The sequence below is a fragment of the Podarcis cretensis genome, assembly GCF_951804945.1.
Source record: "Podarcis cretensis genome assembly, chromosome: 9".
Taxonomy (NCBI): Eukaryota; Metazoa; Chordata; class Lepidosauria; order Squamata; family Lacertidae; genus Podarcis; species Podarcis cretensis.
The window spans coordinates 53,341,022-53,356,097 of NC_137178.1; the positions used below are offsets into that span (position 1 = coordinate 53,341,022).

The 15,076-nt window shown below is 44.9% G+C and overlaps 1 protein-coding gene and 1 long non-coding RNA gene across 2 annotated transcripts; one reads left to right on the top strand and one right to left on the bottom strand.

Annotated features, from left to right (window-relative positions):
• Positions 1-1,251: 1,251 nt before the first annotated feature.
• On the top strand, positions 1,252-14,690 carry LOC307223744 (cytochrome P450 4V2-like). Its single transcript, XM_079990046.1, has 11 exons — positions 1,252-1,513; positions 3,485-3,597; positions 5,147-5,232; positions 6,633-6,823; positions 7,422-7,491; positions 8,164-8,290; positions 8,917-9,108; positions 10,687-10,789; positions 12,084-12,218; positions 12,450-12,629; positions 13,255-14,690. Exons 1-11 carry the CDS (start codon positions 1,303-1,305, stop codon positions 13,413-13,415), a joined length of 1,569 nt encoding a protein of 522 aa, XP_079846172.1. The 5' UTR covers positions 1,252-1,302; the 3' UTR covers positions 13,416-14,690.
• LOC307223779 lies at positions 12,083-12,473 on the bottom strand. The gene is made up of 2 exons (XR_013842272.1): positions 12,397-12,473; positions 12,083-12,252 (listed from the first exon to the last, which is right to left on the bottom strand). It is a non-coding gene; the product is annotated as an uncharacterized lncRNA (long non-coding RNA).
• Positions 14,691-15,076: the final 386 nt, after the last annotated feature.

Here is a 15,076-nt window from a genome sequence, read left to right on the forward strand (position 1 = left end):
CATGAGGAAGGGCTGTAGCTCAGTGGGAGAGTCCCAGGTTCAATCCTGGCATCTCCAGATAGGTCTGGAAAAGGTTCCTGCCCAAAACCTTGGATAATTGTAGCCAGTCTGTTTAGATGACACTGAGCCAGATGGACAAGACGTCTGTGCTATTTGGCTGCCCTGGGACACTGCAGAGTTTTAAGCTACTATCATGGGCGTAGCGGGAGGTGGGCAGCTGCCCCCCCCCATCAAGGAAAACAATAGAAATACTTAACTGACTATTCACATCGGTTCTGCCCTCCAACAAAAGTCCTGCCCCTCCAAAAAATAATAATCTTGGCTATGCCCATGGCATCTGCCCCCCCCATCAAGTAAGTAAATAAAAATACTTAACTAACTGACCAATCACCTTGCAGATAACTCGGTTCTGCTCCCCCCCCCAACATAAATCCTGGCAACGCCCATGCATGCCAAGACTTGTCCAGTTTTAATTTATTCAACCGTTTAGGCATTATCAAATGTAAAGAGAAAACAAAGATCGACAGATGACACTCATATGTGAAGGAATCACCTTTATCAGTGTTGAGTTCTTGGTTTGCAAGAGGCCACAAGAACTTCCAACACAGTGGTACCTCGGGTTACAGACGCTTAAGGTTACAGACACTTCAGGTTACAGACTCTGCTAACCCAGAAATATTACCTCAGGTTAAGAACTTTGCTTCAAGATGAAAACAGAAATCGTGCAGCGGCAGCGAGGGGCCCCATTAGCTAAAGTGGTGCCTCAGGTTAAGAACAGTTTCAGGTTAAGAACGGACCTCACCTCCAGAACTGTACAGTGGTACCTCAGGTTAAGAACTTAATTTGCTCCGGAGGTCTGTTCTTAACCTGAAACTGTTCTTAACCTAGAGCATCTCTTTAGCTAATGGGGCCTCCTGCTGCCCCCGCGCTGCTGGAGCAGGATTTCTGTCCTCATCCTGAAGCAAAGTTCTTAACCCGAGGTACTATTTCTGGGTTAGCGGAGTATGTAACCTGAAGTGTATGTAACCTGAAGCATATGTAACCCGAGGTACCACTGTATTGAGAAATGCCCGCTCCTTTTATCCTCGCCTATCACCTCCATGCCACTATCCTGTTTCGACGGAGACGGAGCGCACCCCGCCCTTCTCTGCCCTGCCCGCTTCTCCCTCCCGTGACCTCCTTCTCCCCTCTCGCAGTCCTGCCCCTCGCCGGCTCCGCCTCCTCCTCTCGCCCCGGGGCTTCTTTTCTCAGCAAAACGTCCCGCTTCCCGGAGCAGAGCGACGCCGTCCGCGCTGGGCGACGATGGGCTTTTGGGCGACGGCTCCGGAGGGCGCGCGGCTCTTCTCCTGGGCTCTCGCTCTGCTCGCCGCGCTCGCCACGCTGTTGGCTGTCTTGCTCGCCCGCTTGGTGCTCGACCAGTACTGGAAATACAGGGAGCTGAAGCACATCCCGGGGATCCGTCCCTGGTACCCGCTGCTGGGCAATGCGCTGCTCCTTGACCGCGATCGGAAAGGTAAAGGCGCCCTCTTCCTGCCTCTCCTCCGGGCAGCTGATGCGCGCAAGCAGCGCAGAAAGGCAGCTCTGTGAACCAGCAAACCCGCGCCGGGTTTCAATAAGGATTTCCGACCGACACGTACTCCAGACACTTCCTTTTGTGCAATGTCTGTTTACCGCAGTTGTGTGAGTGTATTAGGTGAATTAAAAAAGGCAAGCAAGCAGGTTGAGTTTTATTTTTTAAAAGCACAACTGTCAATTAATTTATTATCGAATAAAATACTGTATCTTCAGTTGTTCCAGATGAAACTACACAGAAAAGCGCGCGCGGGGGGGGAGGTCACCCTCAAGGAAAAAAAATCTCAAAAAATAAGGAGGAAATAAAAGAGAAGGATGAAGCTCTCATGTGATTGAAGAATGAGGCAGCATCAGGAAGTGTTGGTGGGTGGCATAAAATGAGTTTGCAAGTTTTTCTGAATGCTCTGTTTAGGATCCTTGCTGGTTCCCCAAAGAGCTAAAATGTTAGATTTAAAGAAATCCTGAAGCCTAAAGCAAACATGCTAATGAGGAAGTACTCAGAACTCCATTATATGTAGGCAAATCATACTGGAGCCAATTATCTTTTGTAGTATGAAGTCCATATTTTGTAGCATGTTTAATCAGCTCTGGTGATATTGGAAGTAATTATCCTCCACATCCCAACCAAATCTAATAGGCTGCCTGAAACCTGTTTAAGGCATGTTGGAAACATCTCAAAAGGTTGCCCCTTCTCCATTACAGTACTGAACACAAGCCCTGTGTAGATAATGAACTGTGAGTGGGGTGGGGGTACTGAATTTTTATGCCACTATGTCAGTGGTTGCCAACCTTTTTGGACCCATGGGCACATTTGCCGAATGGAGAGGTTATTGTGGGCACCACCTCCGTGCCAACTCCTATTTTATCGGCTACAGCAGAATCCTTTCAAATTTCATGGGGGGGGGGGAGAGAAGGGGACCTTGTGGTACCAGGAAGGGCTTTGTGGATACATGGCCACCCACAGGCACCACATTGACAACCTCTGCCCTCCCTGTTCATTTGTATTCACAGCTGCACGTTTGGGCCGAGCTACAGGCAAGTTACAAGATAGTGTGGCATGACCCATAGGAGTTGAACTGCAAAACTTTTAGATATCTCTTGAACAATTGGTTTATGGCATTTGCATGCCCTTCATGAAACTGTATATCCCCAGGGCAGTCACAATATGAAACTATGACAAAACGCAATGGCATAATTAAAACTCCGCAAAAAGGACAGTAAACATAATTGCAGCAAGAAACTACAGCAGTTTCCTGTCCTACTTAGATTTTCTACACATGATTATTTTTTATTTTTTTAAAAAAACAAACAAACAGGAATGAATTAGTTAAGAAGAGCATTTGAACAGGATCTTCAGGTATTTCCAACACAAGGTGTCATTGTCAGGAGGCTTTTTATCAACAATGCTAAGTCAAGGGTTAAGTCAAGGGAAACACGTTTGTGCTGCTCTGCCTGCTCCCAAGACTGCAACACCTTGCCTTGTATCAAGAGCAAGGTTGGCTTTGCAATGTAACTGGAAGCCCTTGGGGCCTCCATGAGCTCTCCCCTCAAATGTTCTCCCAATATGTTACGAGGTTGGAGGACAGAGCCAAGCAACCCGGTGCAATGTTAGAATGGGGCCCACTACCCATTAATCATGTGGAATCATCCCTTTGTATGGAACCACTCATAAATGGGGATCATTTATACGGTCGAAATGAATTCTAAGCAAATGTAAACTATAGTCTTAGACTTTCACATAATTGTTCTCTTTGAACATCAGGAGGTGGGAGGCTGGAATCTGCCCCTCATCTCTTGCAATCTTAATTTATTAATCTTAGCTTAGAGTGGGTGCTGTTCTCATGAGAACAAGTAGCATGGATGTGAGATCATTCACTTTCTCATTTTCAAACTGCATGCATGTTTTTTCCAGGTGCCTTTTCTCAGGTGATACGTTCCACTGAAATGTTGCGGAATATCCCACTGCTACTCCTTTGGGTAGGGCCATTGCCCTTTTTAGTGTTATATCATCCAGATACTGTAGAGGTGAGTCTCCCATTGTTGCTCTTCCTAGCAGGGCAGGAGAAGTCTCTCCCACCCGCCTCCACCCAGGGTTGCATTTGCGGGGATTAAACTGCCAATGCGTACATGTCAGCAGTGGGTGGGGCCAGTGGTGGAGGAAGCCGCTCAGGCGCTGGCGGACGAAGGTGGGGGTGGGGGGAGTGGGCCACACCGGGTGCCATTAGGGGAAGGGGTGCCATTGCGGCCGCTCCCCAGGCCGCGCACTGCGCCCTCCCGGGATACACACCGCATGCCGCGCAACCCCGGGATGCATGCTGTACCCCCGCGGGCGGTGTGCCACACCCCTGTGCTGTGTGCCACGCCCCCATGAGTGGTGCGCCATGCCCCCGGGACATGCACCACGCCCCTCAGGCAGTGCGCCACGCCCCCGGGACATGCACCAGCCACGCCCCCACCTGTTCTCCGCTCTGGGGGCTGCAGCATGTAGCTCCACCACTGTGCTCGGGCTTCTGGGGTGGCGCGCCCAGGGGCAGGGGGAGCCACCCATAGGGGCGGGGCGCACCATGGGGGATCTGAAGTCTGCCTGCCTTATCCCACTCAGCTGCCCTACAGCTGGGGGGGGCGAGGGGGAGGCAGCTGGTGGACTGTTTGGGCAGCACGGAGCCTGCATGCGCCAAACCACCATGTCTCTCCCAGGAGAGACGTGTGGCTCGGGTGCACTGCAGGCCCCAAGGTGAGTGCCGCCTGGCATTTTGTCACCCCCCTCAGTGGTGACACCCGGGGCAGACTACACCCACCGCACCCCCTTCCTCTGCTGGAATGGGTAGTGAATAGGGCCAGAGTGTCTGCTAAAACTGTAGAAACACCCACCCACACATTTCCTCACACACATCATCCATCACCTTGGCTACCTTACCTTAGTGGACTGCAAGTTGTGTAGTGGTTTTCTAGGTTGACCCTTGGCATTATTATGTCATGAAAGACTTTTGTGAGAAAAATCCTAAATCTGTCATATGCATGCCTTGGATTATTGCATGAAGAGAGAGAAAATAGGGAAAGAATGTTGACATTCATCTGGTGACCTGGTATAATCTGAGCAGACATCAAAATGGTGATAGATGGAGCTGTACACATTGCTCAGTGTATCCAAGTAAAGTTCATTTTCAGCCTGGTACTATCAGTGCAATCCTGTGAATATTTCCTCAGAAATAGGTTCCATTGAGTCTCATGGGGCTTTATTGCTAGTGTATGTTTTGCAAATCTATGTACACTTATCTGGGAGAAAGCTTCATTATTCTCATAGGAACTTACCTTGCATCCCTGATGCAGATTAGAGAATGTTGTTTCTGATTTCAGGATCTGTCATACCTTGGGGCATAATCAACACTGGCATATAAAGATAAAGCAAACCTGCCTTGCAAACCACTTTAGTCAAGCCCACTAAATCACTAAGTCACTTTGAACTCAAATAGAATCTATTTCAGATAGTTGACTTACTTTAAAGGTCGAATTGAATAGATAGCATAGAAGGGCAAAATCGATAATTTATGCCCTTGATCTCTTCTGTTGGCAGGTTGTATTGAGTAGCTCTAAGCATATTACAAAACCCGATCCCTACAAGTTTTTGCATCCTTGGCTGGGCACAGGACTTCTAACAAGGTAAATCAAAAACAACCCAGAACATGGGTGAGGCAGTGTACCCTTTTGTCACGCCTTGTGTAGGTGGAGTGTGTGGCAGTGGTTGAGCTATTAGTCCTGTTCTCAAGGCCTGCCCCACATATTTAATGAATGTATGAAGGTGGAAGCCATACTGAGATCATAGGCCATACCCCCAACATCCCACTGATTGTGTGAAAAGGGTCTCTTCTTGTGCACAGAGGTGTTTATTGCAGATGGGAGGCCCCTTTCAGGTGCTCTGCTGATTGTGTGGACTTTGGAGATGGGGCTTCAGGTGCAGTCCTGCTCCATTTCCCTCCTTTTCAGTACCTGTGCTAACTAATTTTTAATCATGAAAAGAAGTATTGAAGAGCCAATTGGTGCTGACTTCAAGACCTGCTTTTGGCAGAGGTCACCTGCCCTGTGGAGTTCCTCACTGAGAACACAGTAGCGTAGCTTATTATAGTGGGCTTGAAGACAGGACCAAGCAGCTGATTAATACTGACTTTTAGGCTCCTGATGGTTCATTTACAGCCATGTCTCTAGCTGTCCAACATAGATGGCATCATGTGAGGGGAAAGTGAGCCTGGTTTTTGAGAAATGGCCTCATGGGTAAAACTGGAACCTCACCCCTGTGTTAAGGAGCATAAAACTGGTTGAGGGAATCTGCACATGCTTCCTGAAGCAGTAGATGGTTTGAGGTCATTTTATCTGTCTAAAATACCAATTGCTGAGAAATAGGCAATGTTGCAAGTTGGAAACAGATGTTTTGACAGGAAGGAATTTCCAAAACAGTAAAGTTCAGGACTGTATTAAGTCTGGAAATGTAAGTCTTCCATGGCACTGAGGTAGTGAACTGGAAGTTCTGCCTGGTATCTGGAACAGGAAAGAGATAAGAGTGTGGGAGGAAAAAGCCTTAAGAGGGGACTCTTCTTAACTGATAAATCCAGAATTGGCATTTTAGAGCCATGACTTGGGGGTTTGAAAAAGTGTTTTAGTGCATGAACATCATCATATATCATACTAGTGATCTCATTTCACCGAGCACTGGTCCTTATGTGGTCAAAATGACACCTTTATGTAGCCCAAACGAGGGTGGTCTCAGCAGGTTCAGGGGAACCCCAGGGTTTGCAATAGCAAATCTTTTTGTGTTGGATGGAACAGAGAAAAAACCAAGGGAAAACAGCTCATTGAGGACTGAGCATGCTCAGTGACTGTGGAATGTTGGCTGAATGTTAGAGAAAGAAATTACCAGTTGGAGGCAAGGCAGAATGAAGTGACTGGAAACCTGAGCAAGAGCACTGCAATATTGTATTGCTGGTTCTGCTTGAAGCCATTACATGCATTTTGTTTTGAAATTTGTTTGTGTAGAGAAAAATAAAATTTAAGTCTTTGTTTTGCAGCACTGGAAGCAAATGGCGGTCCCGAAGGAAAATGTTAACGCCCACCTTTCATTTCACCATCTTAGACGATTTCCTTGAAGTGATGAATGAACAAGCCAATATCCTTGTTCAGAAACTTGAAAAGCATGTGGACAAGGAGCCATTTGATTGTTTTTTATACATCACATTGTGTACCCTTGATGTAATTTGTGGTAAGTGTTGCAGTTGCTGCCAAAATGTTGCAGTGAATGAGGTCTAAACATCCCTGCTCATTTGTTGGATGAATGGACTCTTTGGTGAGGTCTGACCAGAAGAGTTGTTCATATTACTTACATTTCGCTTCCTAAATTGGGTACATTTACATAATACGAATAGCTTGTTATCCATTTTAAATACTGATTGAATAATCCAGTGGAGAACAGGGATTTAAAATATACACTGATGGAGCTGGAAAATATAATAACAGATTGTGATCAGTTTGAATAATTGTTGATTTGCCATCAGTCTGAATACAGGTCATGATTGGGACACAAACACACAATACTATGGGAGGAAATGAGAAGTTCTGGATACAGTTACTGTCGTAGTGGTGCTGTGTTAGCACAAGACACATTTGACTGACCAGTGGTAGAGTGCAGCAGATCTTGGGTTCAAATCCTGGCTGGGAAACACCTTGGCTCTGAAACTTGGAAAACCATTGGAAGTCAGCATGACTTGATATATGGTTGCTCCCTGTGTTCCTTTTATGCCCCACTCTTTGGTTTGTAAGCAAATGATTCTTTAATTGATTTCTTTCTCTCCTGTTCCTAGAAACAGCTATGGGCAAGAACATAGGAGCACAACAGAATAAGGATTCCGAGTATGTTCAAGCTGTCTACAGGTAGGTGTCAATGTTATGATCTATTCCAGCAGCAGGGAATTAAAGATGGTAGTTAGATTCTAGCCACATTTGAGGGCTGCAGGTCCCGCCCTCCTTCAGTGGAGGCAAATACTAAGAGAAAAAGTTTCTTTCCCTTCCATGATGCAGACAACCTTCAGCTTTAACTTGACTGTCTGCATGATAAACCTTCAAAGGAAATGATTTTAGAATGTTGTATTATTATTTTTTTGTTGATAGCCGCTCTGAGCTCGGCTTTGGCTGGGGAGGGCGGGATATAAATAAATTATTATTATTATTATTATTATTATTATTATTATTATTATTATTTTATTTTCTTCTTCTTCTTCTTCTTCTTCTTCTTCTTCTTCTTCTTCTTCTTCTTATTATTATTATTATTATCATTAAGGTCTGCTTTGTATGAGCTTCTTCTCTGCACCTCTTTTCTGGATCTGGGTAGCAGAAACTGGGCCTCTCTGTGGGTTGAATGCTGATGTAGAAGCCACATTAACCCTGCAGGCAATAGGGGCAATAGCTGTATGCCATGGCATATCTGTTTCACATTTAAACTATTTTTCTCTGCCTCTTTACATGACAGCCTAGTTGCAAGAAATCTGGGCTCTTTGCTGTACTTTGCAGCACTTTTCTAGAAAGCGTTGTTGCTTGTTACCCTAGGATGACTGATCTGATTCATAAAAGACAGAGGTCTCCTTGGTTCTGGTCTGACCTTTTGTACCTCATGTTCCCACAAGGAAGAGAACATCACAGGACCCTGAAAATACTTCATAACTTTACTGATAATGTAAGCTGTTGCATTTTCTCTTCATGCATGATTTTTTATAGACACCAATATCAAAGTGATTTCTGCTAATATTCACAATTGTGGCTCTCCCAGCTCAAGAGTCCTGTTCAGGGCCTGTTCACAGGGTGTATGTGAGGCCTCCCATTTTATCTTCACCACATGCCTGTAAGGTAGGCTCTGCTAAGAAACCGATTTCTCCCTAGTGGGTTTTTTCCAATTCAGAATGCAGGTAAGATTTCAGCTTAAAATCACTGTCTCTGTGAGGAGTTGTCACTTAGAATTCTTTTGATACAAGGGATAAGATGACCTTTCATTAGATTTACTCAGTCAGGCATCCACTTTCATGCAGTGCATTTACATCCAGACAGAGATATTTGAAATGCCTTGTATCCTGATTTTATTACCCAGAAGTAGGTTTTTGCCCATGGCAGTGTCCATAGGGCGCTTTAGACAAGTTGGGTGCAATTGGATATATTCCTCTTTTTCCTTGTCAGCGCAGTGCACTTTGCTAGGTCCAGGGTGCAACAGAGATAGCTTATCACTTTATATGACACTGCAGGGAGTACACACAATGGATTATGCAACCTGAGAAATGAATGACTTTTCTTTTCTTTTGACTGTCTAAGGTTATTGCAGAAAAAGCTCAAGAACTAAAAAACCAGGAGAAGCATAGAAGCGATGCTGTCAGCACTGGTGAGCAAAGCAGGCGCAAAGTCAGGAGAGCTTTTCTCGATATGCTTCTGAATGCCACTGATGATGATGGGAATAAGATGAACTACCTGGACATTCGAGAGGAAGTGGATACATTCATGTTTGAGGTACAGAATGCCCTGTATAAGAGTGCTGGTTGTTCTCCCCTATTTAAAGGATCACAACAAACTAATGTATGTGAAGGTCTTTGAACAAAGACAAGACGTTAGGGTCTTTCTATCAGATGACTTGGTAGTTTGGTGGTCATCCATCTGTCTTGGGAGACATTGGAGGTGTGTCCCTTTGGGGGTGAAGTCAAACCGTTGGAAGGTTGCAGAGCCTGTGGTGGCTGTAGAGACTGATACGGGAGAGACATGTTTTGTTGCAGCTGGGGCACATGAAGGCATCTGGTTGTGCTGCTGCAGATGCACCATGTTGTTTCTTCTCTCTATGCTTCTCCCAGTGGTCATTCCTCCTCTGGTCACTGCTGTGGTTTCACAACCTGTCTGTCTTGGACGCGTGAAACCAACCACCTGTCTCCTTGATCACAGCTGTCCATGGAGGTGCAGGTCAATTCTGTATCCAGGGCAGCTGTCTACCAACTCCACCTGGTACGCAGGCTGAGACCCTACCTGCCCGCGGACTGTCTCGCCAGAGTGGTGCATGCTCTAGTTATCTCCCGCTTGGACTACTGCAATGCGCTCTCCGTGGGGCTACCTTTGAAGATGACTTGGAAACTACAACTAATCCAGAATGCGGCAGCCAGACTGGTGACTGGGGGCGGCCGCCGAGACCACATATCAACGGTCTTGAAAGACCTACATTGGCTCCCAGTATGTTTCCGAGCACAATTCAAAGTGCTGGTGTTGACCTTTAAAGCCCTAAACGGCCTCGGCCCAGTATACCTGAAGGAGCGTCTCCACCCCCATCGTTCTGCCCGGACGCTGAGGTCCAGCGCCGAGGGCCTTCTGGCGGTTCCCTCATTGCGAGAAGCAAAGCTACAGGGAACCAGGCAGAAGGCCTTCTCGGTAGTGGCGCCTGCCCTGTGGAACGCCCTCCCATCAGATGTCAAAGCGATAAATAACTACCTGACATTCAGAAGACATCTTACCTGACATTCAGAAGACATCCCTGTTCAGGGAAGTTTTTAATCTGTGATATTTTAGTGTATTTTTGGTTTCTATGGAAGCCGCCCAGAGTGGCTGGGGAAACCCAGCCAGATGGGTGGGGTACAAATAAATTATTATTATTATTATTATTATTATTATTATTATTATTATTTGTATGAAATTTTCTATTGTTAATTTTTATGACATTTTCTGGAATTGTGTGAAAGCAGGAAAGGCAGGATATAAATAAAGTAGCACCTTAGAAGCAAAGCTTCAGTTTATATGTCTGTCTTATTGCTAGATAGGAGTATTAGCTGTTCAAACAAGATTTTTTCAGATTACGGGAGTGACTCAGGAGTGTCATTTTGCCTTTGGCACGTGGGAAGTGACCAGGCCTGGCAGATTCCCTGGCACCTGGTATTCCCAATATACAGTACTTTAAATTTTGAAAGACTTACTATTGTGCATGGGACTGGTTTCTTTCAATTTTGGATTTGAACTAGCTTGTTCGGGCCCTAGATTGGACCATCATTATAATGGTTAAGAATTCTATGTTTTGTGAGAACATGTTAGACCTCTTAAATTCTTTCTTCCAAGGGTCATGATACTACCACTGCTGCCATGAACTGGTGTATTTACTTGCTTGGAAGTCATCCAGAAGCCCAAAGGAAGGTTCACCATGAATTAGATGAAATTTTTGGTAAGTCTTTCTTTCCTGTGGGTATAAGCCTGGTTAAGTTTAGAATGCAGGGCTACTTCTAGGTAAGTGCTCATGAGTATCACCTGATTCCTCTAATGCAGAAATGGGGACTCTCTGGCCTGTGGGCCTAATTTGGCCCAGCACAGACCCCAGTTAGGCCCATGAGGCTGTTTTTCCTCAAACCACACCCACTTGCTGCACGTTTGATGTCATATGTGACTGGAGTAGGTGAGGCTGTGGTTACAGAGGGAGCTTAAAGTGAGAATGACTGCTGGGATTGGTTGCCCTAAGAAGTTGCTAGAGAGCAATGCTGTCTACAGGGGGGAAATGTCTGCTTGCAGATGTAGTTTTTGAAACCATGCAGCATCTGCAAAGAGGCATCAAAGGAGATTTCTATAATTGCCAATTGGCTGGTTGGGAGTTACAGCAAGATCCGGTGAACTTTGAATGGTGGGCAGCCCCACCGACTTTCAAAACTGATCCGTACTGAGAAGATTAAGGGTCTGGTCCCCTGGTCAGTTCCTGTTCCCCACCACTGCTCTAAATCATGTCCTGCAGACATTCCTGGAACCCCAACTTGCTTTAGCCTCAGCCAGAATGGCCCGTGCTTAGGAAAGATGGAATATATACTTCACTAACTTCTTCTGGAGGGCCACAGTCTCCCCGTTCTAGCTCTCAGAGGACAGCTTTAAACAAGAAACCTCTCTGGTGGGGCCTACACTGGCTTGGCTTACTCATCATTCTGCAGATAGAATCCATGATGCATATGATCCTGTCTATTCACCCATTAATGGCCATCCATTGGTGCAGCTCTCTTAACCAGATCTCCTTAGGCAGCTCAGTTAGCCCAGCCTTGGATAGCTCAGTTGTTTAGCATGACACTGGTAATGCCAAGATTGCAGGTTTGATCCCTGTATGGGACAGTTGCATATTCCTGCAATGCAGGGGTTTGAACTAGATGATCTGCAGGGTCCCTTTGAATTCTATGATTCCTATATAAGATGTGCTGTGGTCTTCACAGCTTCAGTGTCTGTCAGCAAAAAGGAAGTCTTGATGAGTCAGTGTATTGTTTTATCATAACCCATGGCTTAGGAAAGTGTGCTGACTTAAAGCTATCCAGGCTAACTTCCTGAGAATAAGCACAGAAATGAATTATGGAAGTAACTGATCTAGACCTAAAATTGCCCCCTGGTCCATCACCATGTAAAATAGCTGTAAGAACTTCAGTGTAAGGATGCATGTTTTGCTGGTTATAAATAACACATGTCTGTCTCGCTGCCACTGGTTTTATAAGGGAACTCTGATCGTCATGTCACAATGGACGACATGAAGCAACTACGATATCTGGATTGTGTTATTAAAGAAGCTCTTCGCCTTTTCCCTTCTGTTCCACTTTTTGCTCGCAAACTGAGTGAAGAATGTTATATTAGTAAGTAGTCCAAGTGGGTTTCTGGCTTGATGAGCTATAGCTATAAGCTCAGGGCAGTGGCGTAGCGTGGGGGGTGCAGGGGGGGCCGGCCGCACCGGGCGCAACATCTGGGGGTTAGGGAAATCCACGGGTTAGGGGGCGCAAATTACTTGCCATGCCCCGGGTGCTGATAACCCACGCTACGCCACTGGCTCAGGGCTAATTTAATGAATATCTGCTCTTTTTTCGCAGGAGGATTCAGGGTACCAAAGGGGGTAGATGCCCTCATTCTGCCTTTTGCACTGCACAGAGACCCTGATGTCTTCCCAGAGCCTGAGGAATTCAGACCCGAGCGGTTTTCCCCTGAGAACGCGGCTGGACGGCACCCATATGCATACGTGCCTTTCTCCGCTGGGCCTAGGAACTGTATTGGTACATATGAGAGTCAAAAATCTGTATCTGGAAAGGAAAAAAAGGGGCAATCAGTCAGTGGCAGGGAGTGTTTAAAGGGGAAGATTATTTAGACATTGGCATTAGGCATTTAAAGCAGTGTCATATCCATTTAAACAGTCTGGCTTCCTCCAAAGCATCCTAGGAGCTGTAGTTTAAGGGTGCTACGAGTTGTTTAGAGAATTCTGGGAATTGTAGCTCTGTGAGGGGAATCAACATCTCCCAATAACTCTCAGCATCCTTAACAAACTACAGTTCCCAGGATTCTTTGGGGTGTGTGTGTGCCATGACTTGTTAACAGTATCAGTTAACAGTGCTTTAAATGTATAGTGTGAATGCACCTCAGTCTAAAGTTATTTCTACATCAATATTATCAGTCCTTCCCTTCCAGTTTTTCATTTACTCCTTCCAATGGCTGCAATTCCACTGCCTCACCCTCTCTGTGTTTGTTTGGTGGTTTTGTATAATTACAGAAAAGTGTATAAGGATTTAAAAATGAATCTGAGAACCTGACCTCAATGTCACATGACTCATGTTGAATAATAATAAATATGTACTATTGCTCTAGTTAATTGTATAATGTCATTGCTTTCCAATTCCTCTGCAGGTCAGCGCTTTGCACAGATGGAAGAAAAGACTATTTTAGCCACCATCCTACGGCGCTTCTCTGTTGAAAGTGCACAGCGACGTGATCAACTTGACCTTGTAGGAGAACTGATTCTTCGTCCTGATAAAGGCATCTGGATTCAGTTGAAAAAGAGAAAATAAGTTAAAATAAGTTAAAATAAGAAACCTCAGGGAAATTCCTTACCACCTTGCATTAGAACTGTTTCAGACTGCCTAACCCTTCCTGGACTTCATTTTTTTAACCAAGATTGTGTTGTTGCTTATTACAGGCCAACAGCTGCATTTTAGAAGCAGATGATTATTCCAATGATGGGTTATTCCAATTGTCTTTGCAATTTGCAGGCTTCAGCCTAGGTTGCCACTAGCTGACTTTCCTTAATCCTAAAGAAGATGAGCAATACAGTGGTACCTCGTGTTACATACGCTTCAGGTTACATACGCTTCAGGTTACAGACTCCGCTAAGCCAGAAATAGTACCTAGGGTTAAGAACTTTGCTTCAGGATGAGAACAGAAATCGTGCTCCGGTGGCGTGGCGGCAGCAGGAGGCCCCATGAGCTAAAGTGGTGCTTCAGGTTAAGCTCAGTTTCAGGTTAAGAACAGACCTCCGGAACAAATTAAGTACTTAACCTGAGGTACCACTGTATGCTTAATTTTTTTTTAAAAAAACCTCATTCATTTCAATATTTAAAGACCTTGAATATATGAGAAAAATTAGACCTATGTTTTGTAAGCATACAGACAGGATGGAGGATCTGCTCCTGCTTAGCCTCTGGTTTGCCCCTTCCCAATTACATTATAAGGTCCCTTACAGTCTAGTTCAAGTGTTATATCCTATGGTGATTTTGCCTGAGGATGGTATCTAAGTAAATTGTTCAAAAAGCACACAAGACTTTACTTGAGCAATGTTTCCAAGTGAATGTTAATGGATTTTACACACATGCATCGTTATACATGGTGGTCTGTTGTCCACTTCTCTCTCTCTCTCTCTCTCTCTCTCTCTCTCTCTCTCACACACACACACACACACACACACACACACACACTTTTATTTTAGTGCAAGTGACCTGACCAAGAATGTCAGAAACATGGAGTGTTCCAGAAAAGAGACTGAACCTTTAATGCTAAGGGAACTAAGGTAGAAATGGCCAGTAGGCTAAAGTGTTCATAAATGTATACACATATACATGCTGCATTATACAGCTATTACCCAGCTCTAGTTAACAGTTATTTACAAGTTTACATTGTGTGTAGCTTCCATTTCTTACCCATTACTCATTTTATTGCTGTTTGTTACCTGTGTAAATTCAACTACTTTGCTTCCTACCTCCTGAACATTTTAAAAACAATCTGAAATCAGTTTAATAAAACTGAACATGACACTAAAAATAAATAAATACTGATGGAAACAGTGGAAATTGCCAGTGTTAAATTATGGAAATCATCTAGTGAATATGATCATTTTTGTTGTTCTTGTTGCTTTCAGTCTGCAAACAATACAGAATTCATTACACACACACACACACAGCCATTTGCATTGTGTCATTTGCACTGAAATGAAGGGGATGGAATAACATCATGACAGCGTAATTTATGTACATTACATAGTCACATAAATTATGCTTGTTAGATAATTTTGCCACTGCAGATAGCACAGTGAATAACAGGTTTTGGCAGAAGGCAAACTGCAGTAGAATGGAAACGGCCTTGCATTTGACAAAGACGGTTGAATGGAAAGCGATGCCTTCTTACATCCCTACTTCCAAGACTTTTCTTCTAGAATGGGTTGAGGAACCCTGGACCA